The 15,431-nt window shown below is 46.4% G+C and overlaps 2 protein-coding genes across 3 annotated transcripts; both read right to left on the reverse strand.

Annotated features, from left to right (window-relative positions):
- Positions 1–706: 706 nt before the first annotated feature.
- On the reverse strand, positions 707–3,921 carry ID4 (inhibitor of DNA binding 4). 2 transcript variants are annotated; one of them, XM_065629230.1, is made up of 3 exons: positions 3,306–3,921; positions 2,492–2,550; positions 707–2,074 (listed from the first exon to the last, which is right to left on the reverse strand). In XM_065629230.1, the coding sequence occupies exons 1-2, from the start codon at positions 3,702–3,704 to the stop codon at positions 2,506–2,508; spliced, it is 444 nt and encodes a 147-aa protein (XP_065485302.1). In that variant the 5' UTR covers positions 3,705–3,921; the 3' UTR covers positions 707–2,074; positions 2,492–2,505. The 2 variants fall into 2 exon arrangements, with proteins under 2 accessions (XP_065485302.1, XP_065485303.1); XM_065629231.1 differs by having other exon boundaries at positions 3,299–3,921.
- A 34-nt stretch (positions 3,922–3,955) lies between these two features.
- On the reverse strand, positions 3,956–14,945 carry LOC135985002 (basic proline-rich protein-like). Its single transcript, XM_065627922.1, has 3 exons — positions 14,746–14,945; positions 10,143–10,235; positions 3,956–4,427 (listed from the first exon to the last, which is right to left on the reverse strand). The coding sequence occupies exons 1-3, from the start codon at positions 14,943–14,945 to the stop codon at positions 3,956–3,958; spliced, it is 765 nt and encodes a 254-aa protein (XP_065483994.1).
- Positions 14,946–15,431: the final 486 nt, after the last annotated feature.

Raw genomic sequence — 15,431 nt, forward strand, 5'->3', positions numbered from 1 at the left:
TATTATTATATCATCCGAGCAGAGGGAAAATGCGGGGACCCACTCCCCATCCCTTGAGTCAAGGTTCAGCCTGAGAAGTGCCCCTGCCTTCAATGCAGCTGCAGCGACAGGAGGCCTTATGTTTGCAGATGCATTAGCCACTTTTTGATTTGATCTTTATGCAATTATTTTGATTAAGAAAATGTTCATCTTGTTGACATTACCACTGTAGTTGATATCTAATGACCCCAGTACTTAATTTCTTTATAAATATTTAACTTAATAGTAGTTGTACCTTGGGTTATAGTACTTTAGACACTTGCATAGTCTGAAACAAATCCTCTTTTTTCAGTCAAATAGACCCATGTTACACACACAGTGGCTAACTATTTACAAAGCACCCAATTAAATCCTACTTAATTCTCCCACACCGAAAATCCTGTTTCACTAGCGTGCAGGCTACTGATCCTACAAAATGAGCATCTTTCACTGAGCCTGGACATGAGTTTACAGTCTACAAGACTTCACTGTAGAAATGCCTGCTGTAAAACGAATTCACCCATCAAATGGTATGTACAAAAAAAAAGTGAAGAGAATGTGCAAATTCAGAGGATTGAAGAAATAAGCTGAAGAATCAGTTAAAGACAGGTAAATCTAGTTTAATGTTCACATGTAGTAGTTACATATCACAGAGATTAAACAGGATTTTAACTGTTAACATAGCTGCAGCGAAATGAAAGTCATTTTGTACTAGAAAAATAATCCTGATGCAGTTATCCGATTTTTGGTCTACTTAAGTTCATTTAAAGATTAATTTACATCACTGATCATAATGACTTCGCCCATGTGCCCTTCTGCACTTCGGTATTAATACTCTTTGGATGAAGGAAACAGCAACTGGTTTTGTTAATGATTTACCCTTTGGTTGCAAGCAGAGAACTGTTTTCACTTTTTAAGCAATTAATAGGCTGTAGAAATACAAGTTTTTAATAAACCCTTTTGGTGCTAAATGAAGTTCCAGAACACATTTCCTGATCCGATGCAACAGCAGATTTTTAAAAAAGCCGATTAAAGATCTACAGCATTGCCCCCCTACCGCAAAAACTAGATAGAATTTGTTTTTCTATTATTGATAAAAAAACCCCACACTTACTGCTAGTTTATAGAATGCACTAAAAACCCCTGTGCCTAAATGACAAAAGTGTAGTCTCAAACTGTATAATACACTTACAAACATTTTAAGTCTAAATTGAGGAAAACACATTTGTATGGACTCCAAACAAGTTTATTTGCAATTAGACATCTCATGCAATCATGCAGGACCACTAGTTATAGCTGTAACTTCCGTGTCTAAAGAAGATTTGGGGACAAAAAAGCCCTAAACATTTAAGGTATTTCCATATTAGCAGCTCCATACTTGAGCTGTGGTTTTCTAAAGTGATATTCCCACAGATTAAAAAAAAACATACACACCTTTATAATATTTACAAAAAATATTTAATTAAAAATATTTTATCATTACAGTAGTCTATTAAAGCATATACTTTTCTCACACTTATAGAACATCTCTATATATACACAGTATGAAATGTCACTCATTTATCTATACAATATGTAACACTCCTGCAGGGAGAAGAAAGATCCCTGGGCCCCAATAAAATCCATCTATTTTAAACAATAGATGTCAAATATATCTACAAATGCTCTGGGAGATTAGTAAAGCTTCAAGATTCAGCTGCTCGGTCCCTTAAGAGTTACAACAACGCTTCTAAAGTCTGGCTTAGGCTCGGTTCTCTATCCCGGGGAAGAGTCGCAACTTTTCTTGCTCGAATCCGACAACCTCCTGCCACCGCGGGAGACACCGCTCCCCTCTGGTCGGAAACGAAGAGAAGAGACGGGGAGAGCGGGGTGGGGGGGGGCTGCGGCTACGAACGTGCAAAACGGTGAAAAGTCTGGCTTTGCCGGGATGAAGCACGGGAACTGCTCGGGGTGGGGGGGATGGATGGCTCCTTCCTCCGGTGCGGCGGGGCCGGGCCGGCCCCCCTCCCGCCGCCGCCCGCCCCCCGCGGTGCCTCTGCGCGGCGCCGCCGCACACCTGTGGGAGAGGAATGAATAGAGGGGGTGTGTGAACCGCTCCACTCCAGACCGACTGGCGCCACCAACACAACACAAGACATGCTTGATCAACAACCCAAAACAAACCAGGTCAAACAACAACCGCAGCTCCCAGGCTGGGCCAGGCGGAGGGATGCGCAGCTGCACGCCGCAGCCAGAAGCGCTTCGAGGGGAGGGGGGGGCATATTAAAACAAAACAGAAAAAACCCAACCCGGTAATTAAAGAAAATAAAATTACCACCCGGTAATTAAAAATAAAACCCCAAAGCCTCCTGAAAATATTTCTCGCCGAGCTCAGGTCCTCTTTAGGCAGGCTTCCCTGCGGAAGGTGGTGAGGCCCCTCCGGTCCCGGGCGCCGCGCCCCTCTGCCCCCCGCCCGCAGACGCCCGGCACTCACCTGGGGAGCGGCAGTCAGCGGCAGAGGATGCTGTCCCCCGGCTTGTTAACAGAGCCAGCCTGCACAGCAAAGAAACGCGGCAAGTTAGAGGTGGGCATTAAAAAAAAAAAAAAAAAAGAAGATGGAAATCTCACCCCACTCCCCAAATCTCCCCTCCGCGTAGGCGGCACTGCCAGGGCCCTGCCGAGGAGCGCTCACGGAGCCCCCGGCTGCAGGCACTGCGCAGAGGGGCAACAGCCCGGGGCGGCAGAGCAGAAAGGGCCGCGGCAACCCTTCCCGCGGGTGGGCACCCAGCGCCGGGCCCGGCACGGCCGGGGAGCTGCTGGGGCACGCCGCTCCCCTCGCCTCCCCTGCAAGCGTCGCCGAGCTGCCACGGACGGTCCCGCGCAGGGGAGCCGCTCCCCGTTCTCCCCCGCAAAGCGCGCTCCGCCGAGGGCATTAAACCTGCACAGCCTCGCTACGCTCCGCGGAAGGCTGGGAAGCGCAGGAGCACCGCGTCTGCTCCAGTGTGTGCAAACACGCTGATTACAGCTGCTCCCTCGAGAGATTGTAATTACACGGTGAACACCATGCGGGTCCCTGCGTGCACCGAGGGGATGCAGGCACCCACCGCGCACTGCCGGGGCTTCTCTGTGCCCGTCCGCCCCGTCCCCTCCGGAGGCTGCTGCTTCTCGGCAAAGCCACGGGGCCGGCACGGCGAAGCATCACCGGGGCGCGCTCCCACGGCGGCCGGCGGTGACCGCTGGGTCATGCCGGTACCGTCCTCCCCGCTCCGCACCCCGAACTGCGGGCTGGTGTGGAACGCACCTCTTACCGGGTCGGTGTTGAGGGCTGTCAGCGGGGTCCGGGGGGTTCCCGCGGGACAGCTGCCCGGGTGCAGGGCGGGTGGCTGCTGCTGCTGCCGGAGCAGCGCCGGGTGCGTCTCCAGAGCCAGCTGCAGGTCGAGGATGTAGTCGATTACATGCTGCAGGATCTCCACTTTGCTGACCCTCTTGTTGGGCGGGATGGTGGGCACCAGCTTCCTCAGCCGGCTGTAACAGTCATTCATATCGCACTGCAGGCACAGCGCCGCCGGCTCCTCGCCCGACGGCAGGCCCCCCTTGCAGCCGCTGTGCTCGGCCAGGCACCGTAGGGCTGGGTGTCCACTGCCGCCGCCCGCCACGCCGGGCTGCGCCTTGCGGCTGGGGTGCCGGACGGGACTCACGGCTTTCATCGTGTCGCAGGGAGGGAGGCAGACCTCCCTCTCCACCACCGCTGCCGCCTCCTGCGACCTCGGGCAGCCGCGCACGCACCGCCCGCAACGGGAGCCGGGAACGGCCGCAGCCTCCCTGCCGTCACCGGTGAAGGTGCTCGCAGGGCCGCGCGACAACAGCAGCGGCGCCGCCAAAAAAACAAACCTTCCTCTCTTCCCGGCTCACAGCTCGAACCGCGGCCGCCCACAAGCGCTGCTGCCCGCGCCGCCCGCTATATAGCGCGGGGTGCGGGCGGGGCGCGGCGGGCGGTGCCGGGGGGAGGCGGGGGCGCCGCCGCGGCGGGGCAAGGCGAGAGCGGCGCGGGGAGCAGGGGGGGCGCCGCGGTGCTGCGTCGCAGCCAATCAGAGCGCCGCATCCCCCCCTGGAACGCGGCGCCGGCCAATGGCATCGGGGCGGGGAGGGTTGGTGGCGCTTCTGGAGGGGGCGGGCGGCTGGTGCTGACCCCCGGGGTAGGAGGCGCTGGCGGCGGAGGAGGAGGAAGAAGAGGAAGACCGGGGGAGAAAGGACTGCGGGAATGCGGGAGGGATGCGCTGCCCGGCGGCTCCCGGCGCCGCCCCGGCGGTCCGGCGCGTAGCTCCGCGGGGGCGAGCGCAGCCCCGAGCGACCGGCGCCGCTCCCCGCCGCCCGCCCGGAGGATGGCGGCTGCCCCCTCCGGCCCGGGAGGGCTGGCATCTCCTAGGATCCTGAAACGCGTTTTTATCTTGTCGGTGTGGGAGACCCAGCCCGGCTTTACACGTATCTTGAGGGACTTCGGGACGCCGGTTTAAAGGCAGGGAAAATCCCAAGCAAAACTTGAGGGGGAGGGAGGGAGAGGGGAAGAGAGGGAAGGAGGCGGGTTTAGGGACTTCAAGCAAAGCAATGCCTGGGAACATTAAATTAGAGCACATAACTATTAAAAATGCATGGAGATGGAGTATTTAAAATTCCTCCATGACATATAATATTAATCTGTTTTATGTAAAATTCATACCTGTAACTTAATTTGGTCCATTAATGCACCAGATCACGTATTAGTAGATGTACCATGTTTTAAATATGATGCTGGAAATGTCCAGAGTTATGTACTTTGAGACAGAGCATTAAAATTAACAGACACATACTCCTGAGTCCTGCTTAAGTCATCTTGTAGCAGACTGTAACCTTTTAATTTAATAATGCAGTGTTCAAACTTTGCTAATTCCTGCTAAGGATTAAGAGCCACTGCTTACTTGAACGGGATGTTGGTGCAAGAAACTGAGCGCCCGATCCTACAGATGCCGCGGAGTTTTGAGCTCTCCGTGAGTGAAGTAGGGCTGACTGCTTGGGTAAAGGGCTGCAGGAAGGAGTAAAGGCTGCAGGATCTGCCCCAAAGCTTGTAAGTCAAACCCAACAGAAGGGAAGAAATCCATAATGGTGATTAATGATTGCATGTCCCCTCAATGCTTAGTCACAACGGGTGATATATAAAGGATACAGTGGGAAGCTGTCAAACCCAGAACTTGAATGAGCGGTGAGACTGGATCATCCAAAGTGTATAATGAAGCACGCTTTCATTTTCTCTCACCCTTTAAAAACATACGTTTTGAGGCTCTGCTTACAAATACACTCTTTGTTTTCCTTATTTTGTCCCACATTACCAATGCCATCCATGGCAGTTGGGCTCCTTCGACACAAAATCTAAGTGTGTAGTGTAAATCATTGTCTGACTGAGGTCTAGATTGTACGCTACATCATGACGATGTGATGGGAAGATGTATTTCCATTAACTGTGGGCTGGATGATCTCTATTCTGCTGCAGTCATTGCTTTTATTCTGTGAAGCTCTGCTCCCTGCAGTCTCTGAGTCTCATGAGGTAGAAATATATATGGGCCTTGAAGCATACATTATGGTTACACTTTGTTTCCCAGAGTCCTGGCAGTATGGACAGACTTGATGTGCTATCTAAAAAAAAATGATTTGTAAATTATGGTGAGCATTCAGGCTCAAATCTTGCTGGTCCCATTTAATTAAAATCTGCATGAAATTAGATACACTGTAATATTGGGTTGTTCCATTTGTACTGAATCCCTCCTGGGAGCTTGTCTGATCTCACTGGAAATCTCTGGGAAACCCCAGTATGTAACTGGTTCTTCTTTAGCTCTCCCAGAGCTAATTTGGACAGATTATTCCTGTACACACACAAACACACACACACACATACACACACACTGTAGCAGCACTATACCCAATCCACAGAGACCACATTGGCTCTTGTAGATGACTCAGTATTTCTGGAAACCCGTGAAGAAGCACCACGATATGCTGCAGACCTCTTTTTTCCATTGGGCTCCTTCCACAGCAGAGGGTACAAAGGGAAATCTGAGGGTCTGTAAGGGTTGTTGAAGTTGCAAGAGGACTGTGTGAGTTCACATAGCCAACATATCACAGTGGAGATATGTGGGAGAGGGAAAAGCAGCCCTCCCCTCCAATTATCGCATAAATATTCAGGGGATTTCCTCTAGTAACTCCCTTTGATACTCATGAAGTTGATACATGCTAGTCTGACATGCTTGGCTGAACAATAGACACCAATTCCCTGTTAACAACTGGTCTGCTTTTGCTCTTCTTGAAGTCAATGGGAGTTTTGTCATTGACTTAAGTGGGAGCAGGTTGGGTCAGCTGCTTTTTCAAAATTTAGATTGGTTGTGCACCAGATGCTAAGTAAATTGCTCTAGAAACGGCTTGGAAACCCCAGAATGTTAGCAGTGGAGGCAGACATAGTGAAATTTCTTCATCCCTGAAGATGTACACAAGAGACAGTGGCTACTGTTCATGCTTTTGTCCTATTAACACCGATATTTTTCACAACATGAGTCTATAGGGATTAACGCTCCTGTTTTTCTCCAGACAGAGTTTGGATTTTTAGAATAAATTCTGTGCATCTTTAAACATGTGGTCCCTTCCTGGCTGGCTGAAGGAGTTCATCTGTCTTGGCTGGGTTTTTCTGTGCTCTCTTCCCACATCCAGAGGCAAGATTCATTGCCATTGTAACCAACTCTTGCAATATTATCACAGGATCCTTGATAATGCTTGAATGGACCAGTTTGGTCCATTAAAAGGGAATTGATGAGTTCAGATCACATCATAGGTGTTCTCTGGAGCTTAAAAAAGTTGCTTTTTATTCAAAATCAAAGTAAAGCAAGTTAAAAATGAAAATGTAATGACTGGTCTTGTATCACCTTTGTCATGAGGATAATCCCATTGAATTTACTGAGAATGAGTAATGTAGGCTGAATTTGTCAGTACAGGTCTGAGTATATGAATATGCCATTTATGACAGCTGAAAAAAATAAACCTGAGGCATTGACACTGTCTCTGGGTCATGGCACCAGGGAAGGGAGACAGTCCTTCCAAGCGCAGAGCACAGGACATTTCTTCCGAGAGCACTGTGGATCCACAGATGTCTGCCCATGATACAATGCCATTGAACCAACTGGTGCATTGGATAGTACTACATTAGCTAAAATAGTCTTAGGACAGATAAAATTTGAAGGGAACACATTTACGTATGCAGAGCGAAGCAAGCAATCAACGTGGTTTCTTACACAAGGTTACTTGCTATACCTACCTTAAGAGGGCATGAAATCCACACAAATGCACAATGCATTTTTAGTCTTAAGCAGGTTATGAAACAGTGGTTGAGTCAAGTGTCCCCGTTTTGGGGCTTGGGGCACACCGTATCAGAGCAGTGTGGTAAAATCCCAAACTTTCCTTTGCCTGAGGCTGATAACTGGTGTGACAAGTTTCATCCCAGTGGGCACACAGATATGTGATACCGAGATCCCCCCCACTCACCATTCCTGTTGACTTCAGCAGGCAGCCAGAAGACTCAGGATCTCAGAGGAGCTGCTCAACACCTAGAAGGGCTGATCATTAAAAAAGCATTATAAATCTCTGAATGGTTTATGGTTTATGAGGGAAATAGCAATTGATTCCTCAGTGGTGCCGTTACTCTCCACTATTGCTATCATTCAAATGGCAATAATGTTGGTTATTTACCTTCAATTAAAATATCTAGTTAGTTGTGATGTCATTTAAAATAGCACTATAATGTATTCAGTGCTCCCTTATCAAACACCATAGATAAACTCCTCTTGGCAACAGGGGATAGTGATATGAAATGAAAAATTGGGTGGGAGAGTGAGACTGAGGAAAGAATATGTAAGTGTTTTACTGGATTATTCCTATGTGCCTATGTCCCCTTGGACACCAGGCTGGAGGTGAGACTACGGGCTCCTTTGCAGTGACATCCCATGGGTCCTCAGAATGGGTCAGGGAAGATCCATCAGGCATTTGGGGAGCACAGAGAAGTCACCTCACTCTGCAGACCACCAACAGACAGAAATCCATTGGTCTTCTGGTACTACTCCTCACCAAGGACAATTCATCATCAGAGCTCTTCCAAACTCTTCTTAACAAACCATTTCCCCAAACAGCACAAGTCACTTTCAGTACCGTTCTCCCTATTTTCCTCCAATCCAAAATCTAAATAGACCTCACTTCATTTAAGGTGGTAGGTTTTTTCTCATTTTCTGGTTGTGGTCATGACAGAATTTTCTGTTTAATGAGAAAACCTAAAAGATTCGCAAGACTCTCACCTCTCATTGTCCCTTGTGCATGAAGTTTAATATAAAATAAAAACGTTTGTTGATTGCTCACAACAGCTCTTCACAGACAAAAGCTTTTTTTTTTGCATGTTCACATAGTTGTCCAGGTTAAAACATCCTTCTAATGATGGGACCATACTCCTCCTCATTTCTTTATGCTTTCCTTCAGCTTTGTATGCTACAAAAAAATCACGTGACAATAAACATTTTGGAGAGATGAGAAACAGATTAAAAAAACCCCTTCTCCATGGCTTCATGCCTATGTAAGCTCTTTTTTACACAAACATGGAAATAAATGCATAAAGAAATATTTTACCTCAATTAGTGGAGAGAAACTAAAAACCACTGTAATGGGGTTAGTATCGGGGGAGATTTTCTTGCTGCGCTGCCTCCAGCGTGGCTGTATTGTAGAAATTTGTGCAAACCCACCTCCTCCCTTTGAGGAGCTGTGGCAGCAGACAACGTTGGTATGTCACTGACAGATGCCCTGGCATTTTGCTCGTGGTTGTATGTCGGCTGAAGGGTAATGTCATTTAAGAAGGTTGCTTTGTTCAGGTGACCAGAAACACACGATTTGGTGGGTAATGTGGGTTTTCTGTGTTGACTAAAGCGAGCTTGGGGCAAGGAAGATAACTCATGTTGACAACCTTCTGCAGTGTGGTCCAAATATAAGCAATCAAGATGCTTTATTCTGGGGAAGGGGAAAATAATTCAGGAGTCTTCGGTGCAGCTTCCTGAGGAACACTACATTAAACTGAGTTACATAGTAACAGATTGAATTTGGAGTCTTAACTTTAACTTTAATTTTATTTTGTGTAGATTTAGATCAGATTTATGTGCAATGTCATGCCCTTTGTTTGTAGACAGAAATCCTCAGCTAATCTGCCCGAAAACTGATGGCATGATATGGCCTCAAATTATTTTCGTGTTTGTTATGAGTTTGCATTAAGAGCTCTATAATCACACAAATAATACAGCCTACAGGGACAATGAGCAAATCGACCTAAATTAAATAAGTATCTGGATGCATACATGCTCATCTGCATATGTTATCATTATACCAATGATACTGGTATTTATTTTCAGGGGACCCGAAGAGCTTAATCAGCAAAAGCGGTCTAAGTTCATGCCACAAAGAAACACCGCAGAAACAACAGCAATACTTCGCACTATACAACATTTTACATTTTGATAGCTGATATTAACACAGTTGTTATTTGTTCTCCATGAGTGTTTTAAGGAATTCTTCAAAATATTGGGGGTTTATATTATCTTTTTTTTTTTTCTTTAATTAAAAGAAGAAATCACCTCCCTTTCCCTGACTGTGAAAACAGCCTTTCCCACAGCAGAAGGACATCCAAGGTAGGCAGAGAGACCTTCGCTTCCTCGGTGTTGATGCAAATGCACTGATGTTTTCTGTGACTGCGGTCAATTGGTTCTCAAAGTACTTTTGCGGGTCAGTGTCACTTTCAGGTATCACCCGCTTGCCAAATATTAATTTACAATTCTGCATTTTGCTTTATGCTAGTGACAGCCTGACCAATATATAAAGCACTACAAAAAATGCTGTTTGCTGATTTGGTTCAAGTCCCATTGGTGTCGTGGCTTGGAAGAGAAGTTAGAAAGAACTCGAAATTCAAGTCTGGTGGTTGCGGGGGAGAAAACTTTTCAATGTATCTTCAAATTCCCTGACCACAATTGTTTATGGGCCACGCCATGTGCTTCCAATGCATGCCAAATTCTTTGTAACCTCATTATTATCTATTTATTTACCTGCTATAGAGTTCCTGTTGCCATAACATGTGAGGACCTACCAAGCATTTAGTACCAGAAGCAAAAGGCTCTTCCTCATTCTTCTCTTCCATCCTGCAGAAGAAACAGTAGAAAAGTAGATTATTTATAGGATCATAGCTCTGTTTTAATTTGCTCAAGTACTTGCGTGTGTTTGAAAAAGCATTCTGCTAAAAAGATGAGTTTGTATTAATTTGTGGTAGGATGATTTCTGTGATCATTCTTTATAGCCTGCCTGGCTTCTGACAAAGTTGTCACTTAGGAAAACAAGAGCCCTTGGCTTTTGTTGACAGAAAACTGCTCTTGCAGGATTTCATGTTTAGAGAGCAAGAAAAAAGCGAAGACAGGTAATGTCTCCCTTAGACAGACAGGGTCACTCACAGGTTTTAATTGCAGCAATAGTATATACTAAAATGATCTTTATTAGAACAACACAAATGTCTGATGAAAACCCCTGTGTAGCACCGTGAATTTAAATCAAGATATACATTGCAGAGTGAAAATGGCTGGAGATGCACAAAAAAGAAAGATGGATGTAAGGAGAATATTGGACAATGATCCATGAACTGCAATTCTTCACAGTTAAATATATTCTGTGACTTACTAGTTTTCCCTTATGAGAAATGGGAATGAATGTTATTTTCCATTTTAGGCTAATTGTATAGCAATTACTCATGTTTTTGCTTCTTGTGCAGGGGGCTAACTATGCAAAATTATTTTAAAGATATATTCAAAATTGCTGTTAAAAATGCTGCAACATGCAAATTTTCTTACATTTTTGACTTTGTTTTCTTAAAGCTAAATGATGTGCATATGTAAGAATATTTTGGGTAATCACACAGCTTATGCTAAGTAACTATTTCAAGTTGTCTTCAATACCAGTATGTTTCCACATACTTACCTTGAAGTGGTAATGACATTTATTTTGGTTTTTTTTTACTCTACTAACATGCTCTTTCAACACTTTAAAGCACTGATGTATTTTACTCAAACAAATCTCTTAATTTACCTCAACGGAGAAATTGACTTGAAAAGCAGCACAAATCCTTGCTTATGTAGAAAGTTTGTCTTGAAGTTAATAAGCTTATTTGCCCAAGTAAGGATGTGGGTATAAGGACTGCTCAAGTGAGCAGAAGTTTCACAACTTGGTGCGAAGTCATTGGCTCATTTCAGACCAGCCTCTTGAAACAGTTACTCTACATCAAACTCCTGACAATTGATTTTTTTTTTTAATGTGAAAATGCAAATGCAAATGAGTAAGAAAAATTGACATTTTAAATACAAGAGTTTAATTAAAAGACATTGTGGTTAGTGGTGATGGTTATCCAAAGTAAATTTCTGGTTCCCATTGGTCTGTATCCAGTGCCCATTGCAGTCTTTTTCCAGTGGGAGTAAGAGGCTCCTTATAGACAAAAAGAGCTTTCTTTTGCCTCCAGGAACTCCTTAACACAGTGCATCAATCCTCCTTGCAGTATGGTATGATTATTATAAATACATCAATAGAATATTATGTATTTGTGATCTTAGCATGAGGTATGATTTATTTACAACCTTGCATCTCAGCTGCTTCTTTTTTTCTTTCCTCCCTGTCCTCTCTGTATCTTCTTTCTTCTGAATGGTCTTACACCTGAAGCATCAGGATTCTCCATGGTGTTTAATGTTTTAGTAAGGTGGCAGTCTCTCCTTTCACTCTTTGGGGTACTGTTTCGTCCTGATGTGCTGAGAGAAGCATGCTTTTACCTCTGCACCTGACAAAAGGTTCTCCATGAAGCGTGTGAGCAAGCAAGTGGGGATGTGTGTGTGTGTGTGCGTGTCATCCCTCCTCTGTTGCTGGAAGTCCTGGTTGCTTCAGACAGGAACTAAGGTATTTACAGTCCATTAAAAACTACGCCAGATGAAACTTAAACTGGCATTGCATAAAGAGAACACACAATGGGCAGGCACTGGATAAAACATTTATTTTCAGTTGTTATTGATGACCTTTCAGAAGCTGCTCGTGGCTCTACTTTGGCCTGTCAGTTGTGAGCTAAAGGGTCATCAATAACTTATGGAAATAAATGTCTTATTGATAGTCTGGCTACTGCAAGTCCAGTATATTGTCTCACATATAGACATGCATGCACATAAAATACAAATCACAGAGAAACCACTTTTGATATTAGCCCTTGTCCTTTTATCTTTAGAAACATGTGGCTTTCCAGATTTTCTGTTTTCTTTCTTTCTTTCTCTCTCTTTCTTTTTTCTTATTTTTTCTTTCTTTCCTCTTTTCCCTTTCTATTTTTCTTTCATCTTCTATTTCTTTCTCTTATTTCATAAAGATATGCCCCTAATTTATTTATAAGTGTAAGTCTCTAGAACAAGGTAGCAGTACTGAGCTGGTTTACCAGTGCCTCTACACACATGAGTACATTTATAATTGATGAAATGGTCTATAGTGTTGCGGCTAGAGTAAACTTAAGGTCAAATCTCTGGGAGAGCAAATCTTGCCATTATTCCTGATGAGAAATAAATACGTGCAGGAACTAAAAAGTGCAGGACTGAAAGGGAATAAAACTGAATGTGTAAGGGCATTTTGAACAATTCATTCCAAAGTGAAAGTGCTTTTTCTTAGTTTTTCTTCATTGCCTTGATCTTCCTAAAACTGTTGTTGGGGCAGGTTAATGACTGACCTTTGAGGGAACCACATACCAGTCTTTGTTCCCTAGCAGTCAGGATCTTGCAGAGGCTTGAAACCTTTGAGGGAGAGAATAGGATTAAACTGCTGTATGAAGTCCAGTGCAGGTGATGATCAATGGGAGCAGAGGAGCAAGTTTCTCAGGACGCTCTCTCCCATCCCCCACCAGCAGGAATTTATTTCGTTCACTGCAAAGTTACCTGATAGAGACGACTGACTCTCAATGATTGTTCTCAGATTAATTTCCCTTAAGCAGCCATCAAAAGCATGCAGCGTTAAAATCCCAGTAAGATTTTAAAGGTTGCACAAGTCATTAGATTTAAAGATCATATTGAACAGTTAAAATCAGAAAGACTTAACTGGAACCTCGCACTAAAATCTTATTTACATAAACTCAGTTTACTTGCCATCTTCGAATTTCTAAAGTGTCCAGCAAATTACAGAAAGATGAGTGTTTGATCCTGCAACGTGTGTGTGTACAGGCTGACCTCAGATAAGTCAGTGTTTGCAGGGTGCCTGTCCCAATGCCTAGCTGCGCGCCTGTGAATGATCCTAACCTGTTATACTGACTGCAAGGTCCCTTTGCATGCAGACTTTTGCATGGGGGTAGCTTTCACCTTCCCACGAACTGAATCTGCATCGCTTCAATTGATTTAAAAATCCACCCACAGCGTTAGGGCTGAGCCACCAGCGGGATGCGTGGATCCCCTCCCCATCCTCCCCCCTCCCCAGCCCTCCGATCCGTGGCTGGCCCGGAGAAGCCTGCACCCCATCCCGTCCTTGCAGGGGGCTTTGCCCACCCCAGTCCTGCATTGAGGTGCTGCCGCCCCCCACGAGCCTCTTCTCACGCTACCGCTCTTGCTCCTTCGGGTGGCTGAGCCTCGGCTGCGACAAGGTTCAGATAAAGGGTTTGCAAGCTCATGGGTGACATTTCAGCAACAGATTTTGCTGCCTTTGAAGGCTTCTGTATGAATGAAAACGGTTGTAATTATTCCTAAAGGTTTGGGACTCAACCTCCGTTTCTTCCCTGAGAACTTATGCACCAAACCAGGAGAATTAAAATAAGCATAATTATAATGAGAACCATTGTAAGCGTCTCACCTGCCTGGCCGCAAACAGCTACTCAGCAAATGCCCCGTGAAGTAAAACACAAAACTGTGTAATTAATGTAAGTTGTTCTAAGATTTTACTGATAGGGGAACCTAATGTCGCATCTCCTCCTCAGCCTGGAAGAGCTCCCATGCATGCAGGCTCTGAGGCCCACAGCTAGAGGTGCTGTGTGATGAAGATGAGACAAAATACAGAGGAGCTGTAGTTTCTGACTAAGAGATGAGGGGCTACTTCATTCACTGCAAAAAAGCCTACATTCTGCAACAGTTTACTGTCTTTAGTGAGAGAAGTTTCTGTTTAAACCCAACCTGCATCTCCTGCTGTGTCACAAAACAGGTACATAGGCTTTTGCTGAGTGGCCTTCGTCCTGAACCCACTGAAATCAATGTAAAGAGTGCATCTATGTAAATAACAACCTACATTAAGGAACAATCTGATTTTCCCATTCTGGGCCTAAGTGACTGAATTAGGTACGTACCCTCTCATGAAGAACTGCAGTAAGAAAGTAATGAATAATTTCATATGTGTAGCGAACTGTTCATTGCAAGCTTGAGAGAATATTTTACTGGGACCGGTTAAACGCATATAATCAGGTATTCTGCAGTGTGGGAATCTCGTTGCTGAAAGCAGTGGGAAACTTTGTGGCTGAATGAGGAAAGTTGGGGAGCCTTGGCAGGGATTGTAAACCTCGCTTGGAGCGCAGTGAAAAGCCCCTCGTTCCTCCAGGAAAGAACTTTTTTTTTTTTTTTTTTTTTCTTTCTCTAAAGTGCCTGCGAATGAATTGGGGATGGAAACACAGACATCTCCATCCGAACAATGGGGAGCTGGCACGGCCCGAGCGAGCCACCGGGCCCCCCACGCTTAGCGGGGGCCAAGCGGCAGCGGGGGCCGTGCCGGCACCCCCGGCGCAAGCGCCACTTTGCCGCGGCCGCCAGCCGCCGCGGTGACAACGCGCTCGGGCGAACGCTCTCCCGGCTGCGAGCAGCGTGTGTCCCTCTCATCCCCCACCCCGCGCCCACGCGTGGCAGTGGGGTGCGCGCGCCGCCCCCTTTCCTCTCCGGGCTTCCCTTCCCCCCCCGCCCCGCTTCCTCTCCCGCCTTTCGTTCTCCCAGCTGATGCCTTTGGCCCGGGCGGCCCAGACTGGCCGGCGCCGGGCGCGTGACATCACCCATTCACACTGCGGCCCCAGCTGGCGCCGCCGGGGCGGTCGCCGTGGCAACGCGGACGCCAATCTCCGGGCAATGACTTCCAGCTGCCCGCCCGCGAGAGCGCGCGCGCGCCCTCGCCCGTTCCCCCTCCCCCCGCCCCCCGCCCCTTCCTCCTCCCCCCTCCTCCTCCCTCTCCCCCTCCCGCTCCCGCCGCCTTCCCGCGCGGGGGCCGTTTCACAGAGTCACAGAATGTCAGGGACTGGAAGGGACCTCAAAACATCTAGTCCAATCACAGAATCACGGAATGTCAGGGATTGGAAGGGACCTCTAGAGATCATC

The sequence above is a fragment of the Caloenas nicobarica genome, chromosome 2 (assembly GCF_036013445.1).
Source record: "Caloenas nicobarica isolate bCalNic1 chromosome 2, bCalNic1.hap1, whole genome shotgun sequence".
NCBI classification, from domain to species: domain Eukaryota; kingdom Metazoa; phylum Chordata; class Aves; order Columbiformes; family Columbidae; genus Caloenas; species Caloenas nicobarica.